Below are 23,743 nucleotides of genomic sequence, written 5' to 3'. Positions count from 1 at the left end.
TTTGAGTGAAGCAACTTTTGTTATTGTGAAAAAAAATTGATAAAATGGTATTTCGCGTGTTGATAAAATATTGTTTTTTGAAGGAAAAAATACAGTTGAAGCAAAAACTTGGCTTGATGCCGAGTTTTCGGACACTGCCTTAGGAAAATGAACCATCAAGAATTGGTATGCTAAGTTTAGACGTGGTAAAATGAGCACCGAAGACGGTGAATGCAGTGGACGCCCAAAAGAGGATGCTACCGACGAAAAATGATTTTGAATGACCATAAATTGAAACTGAATGAAATACCAGACACTCTAATGATATCAACTGAACGTGTACATCATATCATTCTGTGCTCATAATAGCTCTGTGCAAAGTGGGTGCCGCGCGAGCTCACTTTTGACCAAAAACAACGACGAGTTGATGATTCGTAGCAGTGTTTGAAGATGATCAAGCGTAATAAACCCGACTTTTTGCATCGATATGTGACAATGAATGAAACATGGCTCCATCATTTCACTCCAAAGTCCAATCGACAGTTATCCGAGTGGACTTCACACGATGAATCCGCTTCAAAGCGTGGCAAAACACAACAAGCTGTCAAGGTTATGGCGTCGATATTTTAGGATGCGCATGGAATAATTTTCATTGACTACCTTGAAAAAGGAAGGACCATCAACAGCAACTATTACATAGCGTTATTGGACCGGTTGAAGGATAAAATCGCTGAAAAACATTAATTATTATCGTTAATGAATAGATAAATAAATTCAACTATAAATATAACAAAATTACTTTCTTTTGTGCTTTTAATCCGTACATGTATGGATCCCTCGTCAACCGCTGATATCTTAAAGTAATGTAACCCCCGCGGATTACGAGGGATTAATGTATTCACAAATAATTTTGCTAAAACTAAAAGCTGTCCAGACAGAACTAGAGTCATCCATATTATTTAGTTGTTTCTTTAGGAGAAATGTGTAATATTATGTTCATCACGACTGATACTGGTTCTTAAAAAAATAAAGAGTGGATTTTATGCAAAATAAAATATATGAAAAAGTAAAACAAAAGCACCGCACAATTCATAACTCATGCACACAGACCTTCAGATAATATAATTCAAAAAAAATAAAATGCACTTCAAGTAATAAAATCCTGTTTTCCTCACTGAACGACAAAAGTTATTGAACAACTCGGTATTAATAGCGATAATTACACAATACAACGAACATTATTAATTACTCTAACCTTTCAAGTTGTTACAATTTAACAAAATACTACCGTTAGTATCAACAAAATCTATTACAATATTCTATCAATCACTAATTATTAATATAGTTTAATATTTCAATGACAATATACGAATAAAATTAACGTTAATCCAAGTCTCAAGCTGAACGAAATCGAGTTAAAAGATCGTGCTTAATCGCAATCTTGCAAAACTATAGTTCTGCTTTTTATTGTAAGCCTAGTGTTAGTTGTAATTCTTCGTTGATGACATGTTGACGTATTTAGTTGTATATCGGTGATTTGTTTGGTGTAATATTATGGATTTGACAAGGACTTTTTCTATATATTTCTTTGCAATATCAGGTAAGTTACAGAACTTAAAATTATTGTTAATTACGAATGGTAATTTTTTTTATTGCACTGAATTGTTTGTACTTAATATAAATACATTTTATTAGTATATTTACTGAAAAAAAACTTTCATTATATTAATGTGCTTTGTCATACATTTTCTTGCAATTTACATATTTTATTAAATTAAATATTTTTTATATTATCCATATTATCGCTATGTGCAGATAATATTATTTTTGCTTAAAAATTGCATTAATTATTTGTTAATCAAATGGACTCGATATATTTTGTATTGGCATTCATTTTATATATAGAGACAGTTTAAGTTAAAGTTACTATTTTTTTAATGTTATCTAAACTTCCCTGTTTATTATAACTATTTTTAGTATATTGAGATTTTTCGCATATAATTGTGAATCGATTTTGCGGAATTTACAACGGGTTGAGTAATCCGTTGCTGTTTTTATTAGGCTTTATTTTTTGTTGAGTGAGTTTGATGTAATTGTAAACAACATATATTTCTCAGTTCAAAGATACTGGATTAACAATTCACGAAAATCCACTTGTAACTCGAGTATTAATTTAGATAATCTAAAAAAAAGTAGAGGAGTAATTGGGAGATTCTTGGGGTTAGTATTGAAAGAAAAATGGTCGTTAGCTAAGTAGAAACTCAATAAAAGAAATTTTAAAATTATTTGGTGATATATGGTGCAAAGTCGGTGCAATTTTATGTGGATTTTATGAAGCTTACCTGGAAAATCCTACCGCACTTGACGTATGTTACTTACTAAACATCGATTCCGCATGGCTTAGCTGATTAACATTTCCTCTTTATGATGATATCGTGTGCGAGTTTTAATGCGTTTGTAAAGTTGAGGTTTTTTATTTGTTTATTTTTAATCGCTAGTGAGAAAAGTACTTTAAGAGAACCTTTAAACAAATTTCAACTTTATATTTCAAGAATAATACATTCAGGGAACGACTCAATGTCTTCAATGGTTTCAATGTCGATTATTATTTCTTTATTTGAGCTAAACTTCTTTCCCTGGCGCAAACAATGAACATTTTGTGCTTTACAAACAGCCAGTAGTCATTAGAAACTATATCTGTACAATATTCAGATTCTTTTGAACAATTGATTTGGTAGGACTACTAGGTCAGGATTAGAAAGACTAGGTGATTGCGTCATCTATATAGCAGGCCCATGACTTCAGTCCATTGATATGTTAATATATTAGGCGCTTGCACTTATTTTGATAAACGATATTTATTGGTGAAAATGTAAAGTATCAATATAAACAACCTCCTAAATTCGATTGTTTTGACGTTTATCTACATAATATAGTATTTTTAAACATAAGTTTGCATACGTTTTCCATTTAGTAGTTATGCAGTTCATACAGGCGTTAATCATAGATTGCTCAAAATTACATTTTCGGAATTCATTACTTTCGATTCATTAAACAGTTTCAGAATCTTATGGTAATGCTGCGATGAGATCTGAAGGAGATATCTCATTTGCTGGAGGAAAATGGTTTGCCATAAGTCTCACACAGAATTTGATGACCTTGGGCCGCCTTTTTCTTTAAATTGAAGTAAACAAATAAAACCTCCCAAAATCGCTGTTAGTCGGTACTAATTAAAATCTTCTTACTGAAAAGAAAGGCTTCAACATGAAGTTACTTACAAATATATCCTATGCGATTTATTATAGAGTAACATCATCTGATGTAAATAATTAAAAATTAATTTCTAGGCCCGATAAAAACTTTGTTTTCAGTAATATAACGCTTTATTAACATAACAGGTCAATTGCAAAGTCCCCAGCCTGACACATAGATGGCGCTACTAGAATTAAATACATATAATTTTTAGTTAGCCCTAACCCTCAAAAGATGCGTGTATAAATTTAACAGCTGTCGGATCATTAGTTTGTAAATTACAGCATTTTGAGTGAAGCAATTTTTGTTGTGAAAAAATTGGATAAAAAGTAAAGTAAAATTAATAAAATATTGCTTTTTGAAGGGAAAAAATACACTTGAAGAAAAAACTTGGTTTGATGCCGAGTTTCCGGACACTGCCCTAGGAAATTCAACCATCAAGGATTCGGTATGCTAAGTTTAGACGTGGTGAAATGAACACCCAAGACAGTGAACGCAGTGGACGCCCGTTGCTACCGACGAAAACATACAAAAATCCACAAAATGATTTTGAATGACCGCAAAATGAAACTGAATGAAATAGCAGACACTTTAAAAATATCAACTGAACGTGTATATCATATCATTTATGGATATAAGCTCTGTGCAATGTGGGAGCTGCGCGAGCCCACTTTTGACCAAAAACAATGACGATTTGATGATTCGGAGCGGTGTTTGAATATGATCAAGTGTAATAAACCCGAATTTTTGCATCGATATGTGACAATGGATGAAACATGGCTCCATCATTTCACTCCGAAGTCCAATCGACAGTCATCTGAGTGGACTGCACACGATGAACCCGCTCCAAAGCGTGGGAAAACGCAACAGTCGGTTGGCACAAGGTTATGACGTTTGTATCTTGGGATGCGCATGGAATAATTTTCATTAACTACCTTGAAAAAGGAAGGACCATCAACAGCGACTATAACATAACGATTTTGCACCGTTTGAAGGACAAAATCGGCAAAAAACGGTCGCATTTTAAGAAAAAAAAGTGCTGCTTCACCAAGACAATGCACCGTGTCACAAGTCAGAAAAAAGGATGGCAAAAATCCATAAATTGGGCTTCGAATTGCTTCTTCATCCACCGATCCTCCAGATCTGGCCCCCAGCGACCATTTTCTGTTCTCAGGTGTTAAAATAATGCTCGCTGGGAAAAATTTTCGTCGAATGAAGTCGACGAAACTGAGGACTATTTTGAAGCAAAGGACAAATCGTGTTATAAAAATGGTATTGAAAAGTTGGAGGCTCGCTATAATCAGTGTATCACCTTTGAAGGGAATTATGTTGAATAAAAAAACTAATTTTGCCAAAAAAAGTGTGTTTGACTATGGTACTATGGACTTTTCAATTGACCTGTTACAGAATATACAGTTTATAGTTTCTGATAATAATGAGAACCAAATAAAATTTGAGTCAATGACTTTTTAGATAATTTGTTGAACTATCTATTAAAAAAAATTACTAATATCCATTTGTACTCTTTTGTTTCAGTTAATTTCCTAAGTTATGGAGGAGGTTTGGGGTATGGCTGGTCATCACCGGCATTACCAAAACTGAGTAGCATATCCGAAAAAGACCACAATCCTCTACCTAGACCAGCTACTCCATCAGAACAATCACTGATTGCTTCTTTATTAAGGTAAAATATTGACACTATCATCTAAAATTTGATTAAATTAGTTTATGTAGTTTAGGAGCAGTTTGTAGTCCGTTTTTAAGCGAAATTGCGTCGGACAAACTGGGAAGGAAGACAACGCTGCTCTTATTTTCGCTGCCAATGATCGGAGGATATATTATTCTGATCTTTGCCGATACTGTCTTCCAGTTCTACGTAGCGAGATTCTTGATTGGGGTAAGAATAATATTTTATTTTCTTCTATATGAGTGTGGCCTTGTATATAAGATTTGGGAAACATTAATTTTGGTTTTTCGTAATAGATACCTTTAAAGCTGCATATGTCTCGCGAGGCTAACTCAGTAAAACAATTACTATAGACCGTTTGTAAGATTTTTTAAATTCTTATTTAATTTTTACATTGTTACTAGTCGTTTCCAACTAACCTACCATCGGCCCTATCTCAGTCTCTGGTGAAATAATGTTTATATGTTACATGTCACTAATGTATATCCTCGTACCCCCTTTCCATTCTCTTGATTTCTTGACTGACTGTGGGTCTCGATGTAGATAGTCAGTCCTGAAGTACTTGGGTGTGTCCACAATACTTTTCAGGACTTTGTTCTGAAAAATTTGTATTTTGTTTATGTTGTCTCTTTGCAGAACATCCCCATAATTGAACTCCGTATGTCCATATAGGTTTCAGTATATGCTTATATAATAACAATTTATTATGTAGTGATAATTCTGATTTTCTTCCAATTAGTCAATACATATTTCCTATATTTCAATTCCAGTTCTTTTTTTACTTCTTTATCTGTTCATTCCAGCGAAGTTTTGCATCGAGATTCATTCCGAGAAATTTAGCGTTGTTGCTATATGGAATTATAGTATTATTTAATGTTATTGGTGCTTGTACGGTCTGATTGTAGGTGAAGTGCACATGCACAGATTTACTTTCGTTAATTTTTATTTTCCAAGCTTGTGTCCAAATTTATATTGTCGCTTGCCTGTTGTAATTTTCGTGTGGCTTCTTCACTATTGTCTTCAACAGCTATAATACTAGTATCATCAGCAAATGTAGCCATCCTAATATTCTCCATTTGTGGTATATCGCATTTTCAGTAGTTCGGTGTGTTGTTTTGCTAATATTCTCTGTAGTTTATGAACAAGGTCTTCATGCCAAACTTTATCAAAGGTTTGTGCTTTTTTACTTTTGTAGGCTTTTTCAATAACTTCTGTTATTCTGTGGTCCCGGTCAATTGTTGAATGCTTGTTAATAAACCTAAACTGGTGTGTTGGTATTACGTTTTTTCTCTCTATGATCGGTTTTATTCTTTTCAACAGGATTTTTTCAAAAGCCTTAGATATTACTGACAGCAATGATATAGGCCTATAGGTTTTTATTTCGTTTGGTGACTTTCCAGGTTTTATGAACATTTCCGCCATCTTCCAAATGCATGGGGCATGTTTTAATCTAAATTCTGTATTAACCAAGTTGGTGAGTTTTATAATTTCATCTCTTGTTAGTTTTTGCAGTAATTTTCCTGTTATTAAATCATAGCCTGGTGATTTCCTGGGATTAATGTCAGTTTTAATAACTTTAGTTAGCTCTTTCGGCGTGACTAATTCAACCATCGAATTTTCAGCTTTTATGTTCGGCAAAATATATTCAATATTAATTTCCATGGATATTTTTTTCTTAATTTTCGCTTTTCGGCTACCATTTCCTTCACTTCTTTTGTATAATTAATTCCTTTAATTGTACTGTTAATTTCTAGAGTATTATTCTAAGCAGCTTATTGAATATCTACTACGAATTTTTCTGGTTCAAAATTTAATTGTTCAGTTGTCTTGAGGGGTACATTTAGTTGAATTCGTTTGTTTAATTCTTCAGTAAATCCTTCCCAGTCTATTCTCTTGTTTGTTAACGTTGGATTTCTTTCTTTTCTTATTATTTTTTCGCTCAACTTCAGAATCACTGGCGTATGACCTGAACTTAGCTTAGTAGAAATTTTTTTCTACTTTTATATAGTTGGATGCTATGTTTCTTACTATGAAGAAATCTAATAGGTCTGGGGTTTTCTCTTGCTCAGTCGGCCAATAAGTTGGTTTTCCAGTTGACATGTAACTACATTTTAGCTCAGCAGCTGTTTTATGCAGTTCATTGCCTTTAGTTGCTGTCATTCTGGATCTCCATCTCATATTTTTGCATTGAAATTATCTCCACTTATATATTTTTTTCCCAGGTTGCTTAGGATATTCTTAATAATTTTCCTTTTTTTAAATTTTATCTTGGAGGACAATAAATTGTGGCTATTGTAACCCTGCATCTGCTTGATTTAACCGTTATAGCTGTTACCTGCTTTTCTGCTATATTGAGCCCGCATTCTTGATGGTGGCAAATGTTCTTTATTATTATTACTAGCGACCCGCCCCGGCTTCGCACGGGTGCAATGCTGATACTAAATTAAATACACTACAGAAAAAATATGAACGTTGTATATAAAAACATAGCGGCCCGCTCCGACTTTGCACGGGCATAAAATATATATGCCTATGTCACTCAACGAAAACATGATTAAAATCGATCCAGTATTTTTGGTTCATTCATTACTGCCCTTGGCCTGCACGCATTAAATTTGGAGTAAAACAATTCCTCTTCCCCTATACTTACTATGAAGATTTCCTGCTATCTTTGGAATATCTAAATTCATACAATTTTTATTACATTACACATTTTTAAACGCAAATTTTAAATTTGTAATATCTCCGAAAATATTTGTTTAATTTAAATGCTGTAAGGAACCATATTGATCTATATTAATTGCACACTGTATTTAAGGTACTTAATTCGATAAGGATTAATGCCGTATTGCTTAAAATAGCTTCGTAAATAAGCCATTTTCTCACGTAAAAAGTAAACAATAAAAATGGTTAATGTGGGTTATCCCTAAAAGATAAACATATACCATCGCGGACTTTTTTGTAGACCTTTTTATGGTGTACAATACTGTAGTACATTAATTTGATCTAACTCGTAGGGTTAGGCAGCGTTTTTGCTAATTGCTAAATAAGCCTAAAAAAATAGGTTAATTTACGACATCACGTTAGAAACCTTTAAAATTAGCAATGTTGCCTTAGTATATTATGCATGTATTATACATATAAACCTTCCTTTTGAATCACTCTATCTATTGAAAAAAACCGCATCAAAATCCGTTGCGTAGTTTTAAAGATTTAAGCGCACATAGGGATATAGGGACAGAAAAGGCGACTTAGTTTTATACTATGTAGTGATTGCACTTCCTCCTCTTGCGGTGTTAGCTGGATGTACGATATGATAAAATTTATATCTTTTAAATTTTATAAAGGATTCTTTTGTCAAATGGGTTTCTGATTTTAGGTAAATATCTATTTTTGCATATCTAGGAATACTTGTAGGGTAGCGTGGTGTTGCTGGAATCCATTAGCATTCCAAATTGCTATTCGAATATCTTTATTTACCATTTCTGTCATTTCACCATTAACTTGGTTATATCTTTTAGGTTGTTTCTTTACAATCATTGTATCTTGAGGTTTATTTTGAGCTACTTTATTTCTCCTCTCTTGTAGTGTTTTTGAAACTATACATCCTCCATAGCTTGCTGAATGCGCTTCATTACAGTTTACATATTTCGCCTTAGATTCTTTGGGTTTTCTACACTTTGTGGTGATATGTTTGCCTGAAAGTTTTACACATCTAGGTTCTGTTCTGCAGAATTTCTGTGTGTGTCCATGCAATTGGTATCTTTTACATTGCAGTATTAAGTTCAATTTTTTAAGAGATTCCTAAAATCCTTTTAATACCAAAATTTTGTTTTGCACATTCTGGATATAAATATAGTGTCATTACACAGAGAAAATATAGTTTCCATTTATTAATCGCGTAAATCGCTGCTATTGGTTTTCTGCCGTGACGGAATATACGACAAAAAAGCACATTATATACTTTTTAACATTCTATTATATTCAGTCTAACATAATGAGTATTTCATGAAATAAATAATGCAACATTTGAGCAAATGTAACAAAGAAATAGTGAAGAAAATGGAATTCGATTATAAAGGTTGGATTTGTTTATTAGAGTGATAATATGTGTTCAATGAGTGAAGATTGTAGAAATGTTAAATTCACAAAGTGTATAAATGAGTAGGGTATAATATAATAAAACTACTAATATCTTATAAAGTTTTGGGATTTTATAAAGTCTTTGTGAAATCTCTTGTGTTAGATTAAGATGTACGTATTGTGAGTGAGGCTTTGTAAATAACAAAATATAATCCAGACTTAGAATAGTAGAAAGGTTAGGAAAAGTTATTAAAAATCACATTTAATTAAATCTTAACTAAAATTCAACGTTAATTCACATTAAAGCGTTCGGTGTTCTTTTGTTTATGAACCATGTGTTGTTCATCTGGCAACTGAAGCGCGTGCATGTCTTCAACCTTTGTTTGAAACCTTTTAATACTAGATCTTTAGATCCCGATGAAAGTTAGTTTGCGCATTCATATATGCGCTGGGAATCTACAAGACATCTATAGAGGTGTCTTATACAGTAACAATGATAAGTATTTTGTGATGAATCTTGATGCAAAACATCATTGGAAGGTGCATGTCAAAAATAATGGAAAATAATTCAAATTAAAGTACCAACAGGGACACCGCAACAACTTGCTGGCTAGATAACGTCACGTTCCTAGGTCTGCGCTTCGACCGACGGTTCGGTTGATATTCCCAAATCCAGAAAGCAATCCAGAAAGGTTCGGAGATAGAGAATCTGTTATCTCCTCTGATCTGCCCAAGATGATCTACAAGATGTTAATTCGATCGGTACTCCTCTACGGATCTAATATCTACTTCAAGTTTGTTGTTACACCCAACCAGGTGAAACGGCTTTAAGTTTTCCAAAATAAGCTCCTCAGGAGAATATTAATCGCTCTATGATTTGTCAGAAATAATCAGAAATTGAGAAATTGACATTACAATTGCATTGAAAAAAAAATGCAGCTCAAGTCCTTCTGAAAACGCGCATGTTCGCGAGCTGGTCGACATGCTGGGAGTTTACCATCGCCTCACCGCTATTCTCCCCTTTTCCAGGCTGAAATGACCTCATCCGTCGCTTCAAACATAACTTTTGCTCCCATACGACAGCATCCAGTCGTGTGCTAACGTAAGTTTGCGAATCTATAGTTAGTTTCACTATCTGTTTGTTCGCCGGTTCCTCGTGCCCAATAACGGCTTCCCCATATCTCCAATCAAATTGAATGCAGTAGCAGTATCGATCAGTACAGGGGTCAACTGTGAGGCGGTTGCGGTTTAGTGTATTGGTAAGCCCAGAGGCAGTCCCAACATAACCCGGTCCAACTTGTCATTCCAGGGCAAGTCTCGGTGATCAGGTATGGGTCATGTATCTCACTGACTGGTTTTTGGCCAGAACAAAAAGAAAAGTAAATACTAAAACCTATATGGTCTTACAGAATTCACTTATGGGGATGTTCTGCGAGAAGTAGTAACAACATAATAGGAGTAATTCAAAATAAAACCTTGATATGTTTTGTATTTACATCCAGATACTATAAAAAACCAACTACTTATACCGATACCCTCAGATTCCAACTTTCATCGAAAAAATTAAGAAATTTGCACCAAGATATGAGGAAATACTCCACTCCCATGTTAACACCTAAGTGCCGCAACTCTTGAATACGAAGGAAGCTAAATGCAGAATATATAGATTTAGTTCTGGAACATATAGAGACCTGGGTAGATTCATTCATTAAAAAGTTATTGAATATGAAGTACCGTCAGGTTGAACTAAGAATTAAGACCACGACTGGTGTTAAGATGTGTTGTGTGAAACAAATGTGAAAGTGGTTTTAGAGTTATTAAAACTCTGGCGTGTATATTAGCCAAATTGTTTACAGGTTAGAAGATAATCTCCGTAATGTACATACAACTATTTAATCTATATTTTCAACTATTCTATATATCTAAATTATTAAATATTGCATATGTGAAATAAAAACATGTTTCTTTGAAACGTAACTCGATTATTTATAAATCATTACAGAGGTCAACAGTTTTAAATTAAACATTTTTGTGATAAATGAATGAAATTAGTTTAAGATCACAACCTCAATCCAGAAAACATTTCATTATAGTTTTATTTGTTTCATTCTAAAAATAACAATTACTAATTGGTAAGTAAATATATTGGACATGATGCTTCTTTATATCTTGAACAATATATGATTTTATTTATATATTAAATATATAGTGCTGCAAAAAATATGGCAGGTTTTATTTAAAATTTGTTCAGATATAAGAATTCTGTAATATATATGGTATATTTATTGCTCAATATTTCATTTAAAGTTGTAACGTAAATAATTTTAGTCTCCTTTTACCAACTATGGGTTTATCTGGACTGGACCTACAGTTTAACGTGGGCTCCGAACTACGGTCCTCAGCATTAAGGCTTACCGACTGGCGAGTGACCAACTTAGAAATCATCCCAGAAGACATCCGGTCTTACCCAGCCTGGTTACTGGCGTGACTGGGATCATTTTTCTTGTCGGATTTTACACTCTTGCCTAAAACATTCACAAAATTTAAACAATCACAAATATAAATTTACGACCATGCCCCAGCAGGATTCGAACCCGTGTCTATCGTAACAGTAGGAGGACTGTCCCATCGCCTTTACCATTTAAAATCGGTTCATAATTAACGGATCATTCGCTGATGATACTGCACTACTCGCTACAACTAACAATATTAAGGGAACTGTAAATAGAGTATAAACAACTGTCAATAATATTACTGAGTCGACTAAAATAGAAATAGAGAACAAAATTGGACTTTGTATCAGGCTCAAAAAATGGGGTGGATATGGGTGCCGGCCGCCAAAATATATATCGACATTACTTTATATCGATTTATTAATATCGATACATCGATTTCGATAGTTTTATATTGATATTTTTAATAAATAATTATAATTAAGTACTAAAATACACTAAACATTTAAAATTAAGTGCCAAATTAAAAATAGTTGGTATTAATATATAAGTATTAAAGTACGTAAGTAAAGTAAGTATTAAAGTAAATAATGGTATTTTATAATGTTTAATAAATATATATTATTTTTTGTTGAAAAAAACAGAAAATTATCGGTTAAAATAAATATGGATATATCAATGTATGTGTCAATATATCGTTATATCGATATTTTTTCGGCATCCCCAGTGGTGGATACTTGGACGACAATTCCAACTAACACTCCATAATAAACTTTTATTTTTATAAGAAAATCTTCAAGCCAGTGTGGACCTACGCTGTGCAATTCTGTACGAACACGGTAGCACGAAAAATCTAATGTTGACATGATCCAAACTTACTAGAACCAATTTCTCCGCAGCATTGTTAGTTATTGTACATTAGAAATGACGACATCTACAAAGATCTAAGTACCAATGATCAGTCAAGAAATTAAAAGGTTTATGAAAAAGCCTCAAGAGAGCGCATTCATGGCGTTCCAAATGCAAGCGGCGAATTCGAGTCCTTGGCAGTGAGTTTTAAGTTTAATACTTCTTATACTTACTCAAGTTTACAAATTCGGGTCAACTTTTCGACCCGAGCAGATGAGAACGATTCTTGACATTATTTAATATTCTGAACTCGGATTTTCAATCCATATGTCAAGATTAGTTGTAGTTATCGAGTTCGCGTATGGTGGCAGCACTGCACCCTTATCACGTCTGATGACGTTGCATTAAATACCATTTGGAATGTAGTTTGTGCTGTGATTATTCTTCGGGACGCGTGAAAATGCAAAGACAATACTGAAAAGTTGTTTCAAAGACTTTTTGTTACGTTTGTTTATGTTATATGGTCGATAAACGTGGAAAAATTATAAAAATAATTGATAGATAATAAGCAATGTAAGATCAAGCTTTGGCAGCAGTAAGACTTGCCTAGTAAATGGTTTTTGTGATCAAGTTATTCGTTCAGTAGTAGCGTTTCTCAGTTACCGTCTAACCAGCTTCTAAGAGTACCTAATGAAACAAGTAGAAGTGGTGTTTTAACGTCGATGTATTGAGAAGTCCGAAATCTATGGTCATTTTCTCATTTTAGTCTTCTATAACTACTTAAGCTTTCTAGGTGGCTTTATCCTTGTTTTTATTAGCTCTTATTAGCCCATTGCCAATAACAATCCTCAGCATCAAAGGGACTGTATCAATCCTACTTGCTTATTGTCTTATATAATTGTCTTATAGCTTCTTTTTCATTCTCAAATAATGTAAATGTTTTTTAACTGAACTTCTAGTTTATCAGCAATCTTTCCACGCTATTGAATTCCAATATTTATAAGACCCGAGATGTTTTTTTGTGAAATTGCTTTAACACTAACTTTTTTTAAAGATATCACTACATAGTATAAAACAAAGTCGCCTTTTCTCTCCCTATATCCCTATGTACGCTTAAATCTTTTAAAACTACGCAACGGATTTTGATGCGGTTTTTTTCAATAGATAGAGTGATTCAAGAGGAAGGTTTATATGTATAATACATGTATAATATACTAAGGCAACATTGCTAATTTTAGAGGTTTCTAACGTGATGTCGTAAATTAACCTATTTTTTTAGGCTTATTTAGCAATTAGCAAAAACGCTGCCTAACCCTACGAGTTAGATCAAATTAATGTACTACAGTATTGTACACCATAAAAAGGTCTACAAAAAAGTCCGCGATGGTATATGTTTATCTTTTAGGGATAACCCACATTAACCATTTTTATTGTTTACTTTTTGCGTGAGAAAATGGCTTATTTACGAAGCTATTTTAAGCAATACGGCATTAATCCTTATCGAATTAAGTACCTTAAATACAGTGTGCAATTAATATAGATCAATATGGTTCCTTACAGCATGTAAATTAAACAAATATTTTCGGAGATATTACAAATTTAAAATTTGCGTTTAAAAATGTGTAATGTAATAAAAATTGTATGAATTTAGATATTCCAAAGATAGCAGGAAATCTTCATAGTAAGTATAGGGGAAGAGGAATTGTTTTACTCCAAATTTAATGCGTGCAGGCCAAGGGCAGTAATGAATGAACCAAAAATACTGGATCGATTTTAATCATGTTTTCATTGAGTGACATAGGCATATATATTTTATGCCCGTGCAAAGTCGGAGCGGGCCGCTATGTTTTTATATACAACGTTCATATTTTTTCTGTAGTGTATTTAATTTAGTATCAGCATTGCACCCGTGTGAAGCCGGGGCGGGTCGCTTGTGTTATTACAAACAGAAAATGCAGAGCAGGTACACAGTAATACACTAGCAATGTCACTGTAATAAAGCATGAATCGTCAAAACACCCTATCAGATTTGGACAAAATTATACAATAGTGATAATGTATTTCATGGAATTATATGTGAATATTCTTTGATATCCATATAAGCGTTAAATAATCATCACGTGAGTAGGAACAGCATACTTAGTATTAAATATGATGAAGTCAAAATTGAACAACGGCTGTTAGAAAACAAATACGCGTATATTTTTATCTAGCAGTATACTTAAAACATTAACGCTGTGAAGCAATGCCAGTTGGTTTTAGTTCATTGTCATTTTCTTGTTACTATTTGTTTTAGTAATGTTGGGAATTTACTGTCGTCCTTTAATCAATTATGGTTATTTTTATTTTTTTAAAGGAATATGGAAAATTACTGGAGCTAGGTTTATGTTGAATATCGTATATTCCTTGTGTATTATTCCTCTTTAGTCAACTTTCTCAAGGACTAGCTGACTTAGTTAACATGACATGAAACTTGATATAAAAGGTTATGGAATGGGAAATATATACATTAATAACAATTTGTTATGTACATAATGAATTAAAAATATATCTGACAATATTAGTAAGTAGTAGTAGTAGTAATAATAATAATAGTAAGTAATGGAAAACAGGAAATTTGGAGTTTGAAGAACGTTTCGACATGGAGAATGTTGTATATATCAAGAAGGTGGTCAATATCAAAAAAAGTGCTGTGACATGAAAGGGTCCGAAAGTCGACAAGTTTAGGTGATGAATAACTGAAGGAATTGCTTGATAAGAGATAAGAGATAAAATGCCTGAAATCCTTGGAAATTATAAAAATATAACTATATCCTCATTTGTTTTCCTTTTTTTTAAATATATTTTATAGTCTCCTTTTTACCAACGAGGGTTTATCAGGACTGGACCTACAGTTTAACGGTCCTCGACATTAAGCCTATCGACTGGCGAGTGACCAGCTTCCCAGAAAACATCCGGTCTTATCTAGAATCATTTTCCTTGTCGGATTTTGCACTCTTGCCTAAGACAATCACACATATTAAACAATCACAAACATAAATTTAGAACCATGCTCCAGCAGAATTCGAACCTGCGACTATCGCAACAGTAGGTGGACCGTCCTGTCGCCTTTACCACTGCGCCAACTAAGTCGGTTATTTGTATTTATTTTGATGTCGAAAGAAGCTTAAGGTGATGATGATGAAACATAATTTGGATGTTAGAATTCTAAGGATATAAGGAAATATTTACCGATACAAGCTTATGCTGTGTATTTAGTGAGATTGGAATAGTGTGATTTTCTTCGAACCTTTAAAACTCAATTTAAATGTACAGAAGAATCGCCAGATTGGTGAACAATAAAACTTCAAATAAACATTAATATTAATAGAAATAAACCAAAGCTAAATCGCATTGGCTAAGTGATATCTGTTAATGAATTATTTTTTATTAATTACATCTTACATTAGGTGTGCTTAGTACAATCTTAATTTACAAAATAATTTATTACAACTGTTCTGTTGTACTTGCATTAATACGTTCGTGGGGTTTAGTTCGTACCAATCTTTTGATTTCCTGCGTGTTGTCCAATAGCTGTATTGCTTCCACATTGCTGTAATTTAGCAACTTAATTTCATGTTTATTTCAAGTCGAAATCTTGGATTAACTTCGTGTATCCATTTGATCGCACAGCTCTTCGTTGGTTATGTCGCAATAAGTATTGGTAATTAATTACCACTGATAAACCAATCTCATGATTTTAGGTCAGGTTGAGAGTATCTTCCGACTAAACAGTACAGTTGCTTGAGTTTGATTCTAATCTGCTCTTCTTTTTGCCTAACATGATGTTTCCAATTTAACCTACCATCGAGAGGTATTCCGAGATATATAGATCTTGTTGATTTTATTTTGTTCTGACCTAAAAACCAGGCGGTGGAATGCATGACGCATACCTGGTCGCGGAGACTTGCCCTGGAGTGACAAGTTGGACCGGATTATGTAGGACTGCCTCTGGGCTTACCAATACACTAAAACGAAACCGCCTCACAGTTGACCCCTGTGGATCACTACTGCTACTGCATTAAATTTGGGGATATGGCATCCGCTGATCGGGCAGCCGTTATTGGGCATGAGGGTCCGGCGATTCTATTGATTCGCAAACCTGAGTTAACACACAACTAGGTACTGTTGTATGGGGGCAAAAGTTATGACTGTAACGACGGATGAGGTCGTTTCAGCCTGGAAAAGGGGGGGGGAGCTTGGCGATGACGCGGTGCCAAGCTCCCAGCATGTCGACCAGCTCGCGAACAAGCGCGTTTTCAGAGGAACTTGAGCTGAGTTGTTGTTTGTGGAATGATTGAGATATGAAGTGCTTGATTTCTGGAGTGTCAGTTTCCCTATGAATTTGATTATTTCTGACAAACCATGGAGCGTTTAATATTCTCCTGAGGAGCCTATTTTGGAAAACTTGAAGCCGTTTGACCTGGTTGGGTGTAACAAACTTGAAGTAGACATTAGATCCGTAGAGGAGTACGGACCGAATTAACATCTTGTAAAATAAGCATTTGATGGAGATGGGAAGTCTGCTAGAAGTGCAGATCAGAGAAGATAGCAGGTTTGCTATCCCCGAACCTTTTTGGATTGCTTTCTGGATTTGGGAATGCCAACCGAACCTCCGGTCGAAGTGAAGACCTAGGTACGTGACGTTATCCAGCCATGGAATTATTGCGGTGTCGATCTTAAGTTGCGAGACGCGCAGTGCGTAACGCTTCTTATGGAAAATGATGGCCTGGGTTTTCAGGGGGTTGATTTGCAACCTTCAGAATTTGAACAACTTGACCGCATGATCGAGCTGCTTCTGTAAACGTTCATGAATTGTAACTTCGAACCTGGCGGCCGTAAAGAAAGCAGTGTCGTCAGCGTAAAACGCGACGTCAATGCGCTCTTTTCTCGGCAGATCTGAAATAAGGAGGTTAAATAAGGCTGGGGCCAGCGGGGAACCTTGAGGTACGCCAGCATCGATTTGTTTATGACTGGAAAGTGATTGCCTGATCTTGACCTGGAAAGATCTGTCCGAGAGATAGGACTTGATGAGAGCGGTTAGGTCTTCTGGGAGGCCTAACCCCACGCACTTTGCGATCATTCCGCCGTGCCAGACCTTGTCGAAGGCTTTGGTTAGGTCCAGAAGAACCAAGCTTTTTGCGTTGGTCAAGAGCATGATGGATGTGTGCGGTCAAACGGGTAGCCTGATGGACGGATGAGTGGAGAGCGCGAAAGCCGAATTGTTCATCTGGAATGATGTTGTTTTCCTTTGTGAAAGAGTTGAGAGCGTAGAGTATTGCCCTCTCGGCAAGCTTCGAAATGGCGCTGAGAAGGCTGATAGGCCTGTAATCAGATGGAGAGGATTTTGCTCCTTTCTTGGGTATAACCGCTATATGTGCGTGTTTCCAAAAGGCCGGGAAGTGTTGCAGCCTCATGATGGAGTTAATGATGTTTGCCAGTTCTGTGAGCTGCTTATGCGGGAGCTTTTTTAACTGGGTAATCGATATTCCATCGAAACCTGGAGATTTTCTGGTTTGAAGTTTGCCGATCATAGTCTGTAGAGACTTTGGAGACACGAAATGGTTGAGAAGAAAGGCTGGGGTTACTGGTCTTTTGACGGAGTTGGATTCTTTGATGACAGTGTCAATGTCTTTAGCTTTAGTGTTCTGTGCGGGTGGGAGGCATTTCATTTGAGCTTCGTAGGTCTCTTCAAGGAGCTCGACTTTTTCTTGGTCAGTGACTGCGAAATTTCCTGTGACTGTTGGCTTCAGGGGGGGGGATGACATTGTGCGTCTTCCCCACGAGGCATCTGGAGACACGCCAGAAGGAAGGGGGGCCATCCAGCCTTTGGTCCGCTAGAAATGAGTTCCATTTCATTGCTCGCCAAGTCGAGACGGCCGCCCTTACCCTCTTGCATGCTCTGCTCGCCTCCCTTTTATCTGCAGCATCAAGGGTGAATCGAGCTAATCTGCATAAACCGTTTTTGATGCGAATTTCACGTTTAAGAGAAGCGGGAAGGTTGTTTTTCCATGGCTGAGGTTGTGATGAAATTTTGACTGTGGCAGATTCCTGAGCAGACTGAATATCGCGAGTTAGCTTGAGTACGGCTTCCTCGAGCTGTTCTGGTGTGTTAATTTTCGGAATTGGATCGGATTTAAGGAGAAGAGATTGGTAGTTTTTCCAGTCGGTTTTTTTCCTGAATCTTGTTAGTGGAACTTGAGTGATTGCGCAGTTTCCGAGTTTGAGGAGGACCGGACGATGATCAGAGTCTAGTTGGTCAAAGACTCGAACTTCGGAATAGCGATTTACGTCTTGAAGAATAAAGAAATCAAGGATTCTTGCTGCGCCTTGAGAGACTGTACTAGGGTGATGGGTGGGTTCATTTGGCAAGGCAAGACCGTAGCCCAGATCTGCACTTAGAGCTACGATGGCGTTACATGCGGTATTCGCTCTGGAACACCCTCAGGTGGGGTGGTGGACGTTGAAGTCGCCACCTATTATTTTTCGAAATTTTCCTTCGACGAGTGATCGGTATTCGGCATAGTTGAATGCAGAAGATTTCCTGTACAGGGATGTAATCACGAAGGGACGTTCTTGGATATCGATTTTAATGGAGGTTGTTTCGAAGTTTTTTACTGATAACGATGGAAGGAGCTCGGGTTTGACTCCTTTTCTGACGAGAATGGCGGTTCCACCGCCTCGACCCAGAGTTCTATCGTTTCTGTAGACAAAAAAGTGTTCGAAAGAGAGACGATGCGAAGGTTTCAGGAAAGTTTCCTGGATGAGAACGATGTCGACGTCATAGAATGTCATGACGTCTTCCAATTCCGCTTGCTTTCCGCGTAAGCTGTTTGCATTCCATGTCACCAGTATGAGAGATTTTGGAACAGCCATTTCGAAGAATTAAAAGGCTGCGGGAGTCTTTCTTTCCATGGCATCTTTTTGATACTGCTATCGTAGCTGTGAGAGTTTTGATTTCTTCTTTGAGATCTTCGGAAGCCTTTTCGCTCTTTTCCAGCTTTTCAGTCTGTTTGTTCAGGGCGTCTGTTTGTTCTTTAGCGAACATTTTAACTTCATCTATCTGCTTTCGCAGGTCTTCATTCTGTCTTCTTAATTCTTTTATGAGCACTTCTCGGCTGTCTTCGAAAGATGGTCCATTTGAATTAGGAAAACTGGGATTATGCTCAGGAGGCGACGTCGGCTCTGACGTACATGACGCCATTGCCTTGTCTGTAAAAGCGCCTTTTCGGCGATTACAGACGCTTTTTTATGACGTAGGCACTGGTGGAAACGTGATAACGGGTCGACCGTCTTAGATAAAGTTTCGGGTAATTCTCGGAAGCGCAGGTAGGTTCGGCGGGCCGGACACGACCGTTCTCTTCGAGAGCTAGCACGGAACTGAGATCTTGTTGATCGCTATTTGTACTTTTCTTTACAGCCTTAGACAGAGATACATATTTTGTCATGATAACTGTGTCGTCGGCAAATATTCCAAGTACTGTTTATTTTGTTGTTGGAATATCAGCACTATAAAGCAGATACAGGAGTGATCCCAAAACATTACCTTGCGGAACTCCACCTGAAATAGGTTTAAAGTATTGAGAATACCCCAGCAGTAAACAGTAATTCCGCGGTAGTAATTTGCTCATTTTGTACCTATCAAAATGTACCTGCATTTGTATGAAATTGTATCTGCAATATTTATCTGCCGTTCTCAAGTTTTAGCGAGACTAACGAACACCAATTCATTTTATGTTATTTTGGTTATTATACATACAATTAGCGTTGGAAACTATAACTATAGCCGAAACACTTAAGAAGAATCAATCAAAAAATAAAAAATAATAATCAAAAATCTGGCGATTGAATATAGTAATTACAATTTTCAGTCAAATGCACGGTTCGACTGTTTTGTTCAATTCTTGATGTCAGACGAAGATGTACGAGTTCTTTCCTGTATAAATTGTGAGAGAGGAAAGGACGGAAATAATTGCTTGGAACAGTTAATTTTATATATTCTTGTATTTTCCAACGGTAGTATAAGCGAGACGGAGATGTACATATTCGTTCACATACTAACTTTAAAAAGGAAAATGAAAAAAGTAACTACTGAATACGATTTACATGCAATTAATAATTTCATTTTAAAGTAAGTAGAATTATTTTTATATTTGAATGTTCTGCAGATCTGTAATAAGGGATGGAGTAATACCCCACATATGTTTTATCATATTTTAATGTGCTAATTGCAAATCAAATAATATACTATAATAAATATAGACAATACAATAGAACTTAAACAAAACCTAAAAACTAAAGATGTATAATAATCATAAAAACTGTATAAAAATTAAACATATACTTAATCATATAAAAGATTATTATAATCCATGACATAATTAAAAATGATCTGAACCTAAAAACTAAAGAGGTACAATAATCATTAATACTATATAAAAATTAAACATATACCTAATCATAGAAAAAAAAACTAATTCATGACATATGTTAATTGAAAATGATCGCACAATAACTACTAGAGCTTTTTAATAAAATAAATGCTATAAAATTTATTATTGAACGGAAATATTTTTAACAAAACCTATTATTGCCATAAAAACAGTCAAAAGTATGTTACTATTTATCATTCACAATTTTAATCTTTTTACTCTATTACACTAACAATCTTGAAAAATATTGTTCCAAAACGCTGCTATATTAATATACAATATATTGTTATTTACAAGCCATTTACCAAAAAAAATCATAATTCAAATATATATATTACATATAAATCTATGTAAGCATAAATTGGGTACATTTTTGTCAATGTCGCGGCTGGGACGGCAGAGTCAGAACGATAAAAATCAGTCGAATGAAATTAGTGGAACCAAATATATTAACTAAAAACACACGACTGAAACAGTCAATAGTAAATAGTAACAAAATCAGTCGAACCGAAAATAGCAACTGAAATAGTCGATAGTAAAAAGTAGTCAATTATTAAATAGTCGATAGTTCCCAACACTACACACAATAAAACTTATTTTATTTCCAGATAACCGAAGGATGCATTTTCTCAATAATTCCGGTATATTCGGCGGAGATATCCGAAGACCACAACAGAGGCACCATAGGGGCGATGATGTTACTCTTCGTCGCCATAGGACACTTCACATCAAGCACCGTCGGTCCCAACGTAACCATACGAGCCTTCAGCATAGTCTCCCTAATACCCTGCGTCATTTTCTTTATTATATTCGGGCTATTCTCGCCAGAATCACCATATTTTTATGTGTTGAAGAACAAGAACGACGAAGCGGAGGAATGCCTGATGAAACTTCGAAGGAAACGAAACGTGGACGACGAGATGAAGGAGATCGTCAAGTCGGTGACGGAAATAAAAGCCGGCGTGGAGAAATCGTCGATCAAGTCTCTTTTTACCGAGATATCCTGTATCAAGACGTTCGTTCTGGCGTTGTTACTCATGTTGTTTCAACAATTCACCGGCCTTATATACATCATTGACTATACTCAAAAGATATTCGATACGGCGAATACTCCATTATCCGGTGACAAGTCCGTGATGATCGTCATGACCGTTCAGGTACTGGCGATTCTGATCTCCACCAACATAATCGATAAAATCAATAGACGATTTCTGTTGTTGTTGTCGTTGACGGTGATTTGCCTGTTGCACGTGATCTTGGGTTTGTTTTTCTATCTCGTCGACCACCAGTACCACCTTGACGGCATATCGTGGTTACCGATTGTCTGTTTAATGTTATTCATTGTCGCGTTTCAGTCTGGTATTGGTCCGATCTCTTACATATTCCCCACCGAAATCCTTGAGCCTAATGTGAAATCGGTCGGAAATATGCTGGTTATTTGCATCGGGCTGGTCGCGGAATTTCTGATAGCCACGTTCTTACCAGAAATGGCGGGCGAGATCGGTTTCTACATGCCGTTTTGGGTGTTCGCCGCGGTCACCTTCGTAGCGGTTGGGTTCGTTTATTTTTTCATTCCGGAAACCAGAGGCAAGAGCTTTCTGGAGATACAGAAAGATGTACGAGCTAAAATTATATAAATGGTATAAAAGTAAAAACTGTGTTTTTTTTATTCTAAGGTGTTTTAAAGTGTCGTGTGTGGGCGTTTAAAAAAATATCGATATATCGATATTTAAAAAAATATATCGATATTTTTGGCCGATAATTTTTTTGACCGATAATCGATACTTTTGTAAACCGATATCTTTGATATGTTTTCAAAAAAATTTGTTGAGATTTTACTGTTATTAATTGATATACTCAGATTAGTTTTAACAAATAGCATTATTTAGTACACCTATCTAAACATTTGAAGACTCTATATAAACGAACTAATGAGTTAATCTATGTACAACAACGTGGTTTCTCTCTTGACTAACACTTACATATATCTGACAACTATGTAACTCGAAAGTCCATAGAAACTAGTAAAATTTCGTTATTGTACTTAACACAGATTCCTTCTTTTAACTAAAGAAAAATATTTACTTTAGCAGTTCCACAGCAACCTTAATTCACCTTAACCTTAACCAACCTCTGAAGTGGTTTGGTCATGATGTCTGCCACCTGCTGCTTTGTCGAAATGTGATGAATTCCGTTGTTAGTTATCCCTGACTGTAGGCCTGATCTGGTCGAATCCCAAACATTAGATATATTACGACTGCTTCTCTGTTTGAAAATTTTTGCTTGGTATTATCTTCTTTGCCTGATTGTAAATAGTATAATCATTCAAAGACTGAGGATTTTTTAAAGTTGATCGATCCCTTAGCCTGGCATCTAGTCTCTCTTCTTGAAGTTCTGAAACAACTCCATTAAAGTCTTCCTTTGAACTGTTTCTTTCACAATCTTGTGACTGATCATTAACAGTTTCCTCTTCTGGTTTCACATCTTGAAACGGTAGTTTAATATGATCATTGCAACACCCAGGTCTCTTCAAATTGTACATCTCTAGACATAACAATGCTTTGATCTTTTTCAATTCAAATTCTAAACCGTTCATCACTATCATATCCTATAAGATGCCTTTTTACGGCTTTTCTATCCATTTCTTGTTTTCTGACTAGGCATAATATGTCGAACCAATTCGTAAGGACTGACACCATCTACAGATGATTTCCCCGTTCTGTTGCGAATATATACAGCGGTGATATATACTAATTCAGCTCATAATCCTGCTGGATAGGTCGTTTCTGGATTTGAATATTTCAAGGTCCTGGTCATTTCAACTACAGTTCTGTTGTTTCGCTCACAAACTCCATTCTTATCAGGAGTGAAGGGTGCCGTCAACATCTGTGTAATTCCGTTTCTGCGTATGATAGATGTAACCTCTCTATTGTCAAACTCCTTGCCATTATCACTCAGCATCTCTTTTA

General features: G+C 35.5%; 1 protein-coding gene across 1 annotated transcript; it reads left to right on the top strand.

Annotated features, from left to right (window-relative positions):
- Positions 1–1,424: 1,424 nt before the first annotated feature.
- LOC143202795 (facilitated trehalose transporter Tret1) lies at positions 1,425–22,429 on the top strand. Its single transcript, XM_076414602.1, has 4 exons — positions 1,425–1,579; positions 4,768–4,915; positions 4,966–5,128; positions 21,383–22,429. The coding sequence occupies exons 1-4, from the start codon at positions 1,534–1,536 to the stop codon at positions 22,409–22,411; spliced, it is 1,386 nt and encodes a 461-aa protein (XP_076270717.1). The 5' UTR covers positions 1,425–1,533; the 3' UTR covers positions 22,412–22,429.
- The last annotated feature ends 1,314 nt before the right edge of the window (positions 22,430–23,743 follow it).

The sequence above is a fragment of the Rhynchophorus ferrugineus genome, unplaced genomic scaffold, assembly GCF_030347505.1.
Source record: "Rhynchophorus ferrugineus isolate W39M unplaced genomic scaffold, kcgeb_rfMv2 rfM1, whole genome shotgun sequence".
NCBI lineage: Eukaryota > Metazoa > Arthropoda > Insecta > Coleoptera > Curculionidae > Rhynchophorus > Rhynchophorus ferrugineus.
Note: the sequence above shows the minus strand (reverse complement) of the source record. Positions and strands in the feature narration are given on the sequence as shown.

Coding starts and splice junctions, on each gene's coding strand:
- LOC143202795 (XM_076414602.1), top strand. CDS start 1,534: ATGGATTTGACAAGGACTTTTTCTATATATTTCTTTGCAATATCAG. Junction 1,580..4,767: donor ATATTTCTTTGCAATATCAG/GTAAGTTACAGA, acceptor CTTTTGTTTCAG/TTAATTTCCTAAGTTATGGA. Junction 4,916..4,965: donor CTGATTGCTTCTTTATTAAG/GTAAAATATTGA, acceptor TAGTTTATGTAG/TTTAGGAGCAGTTTGTAGTC.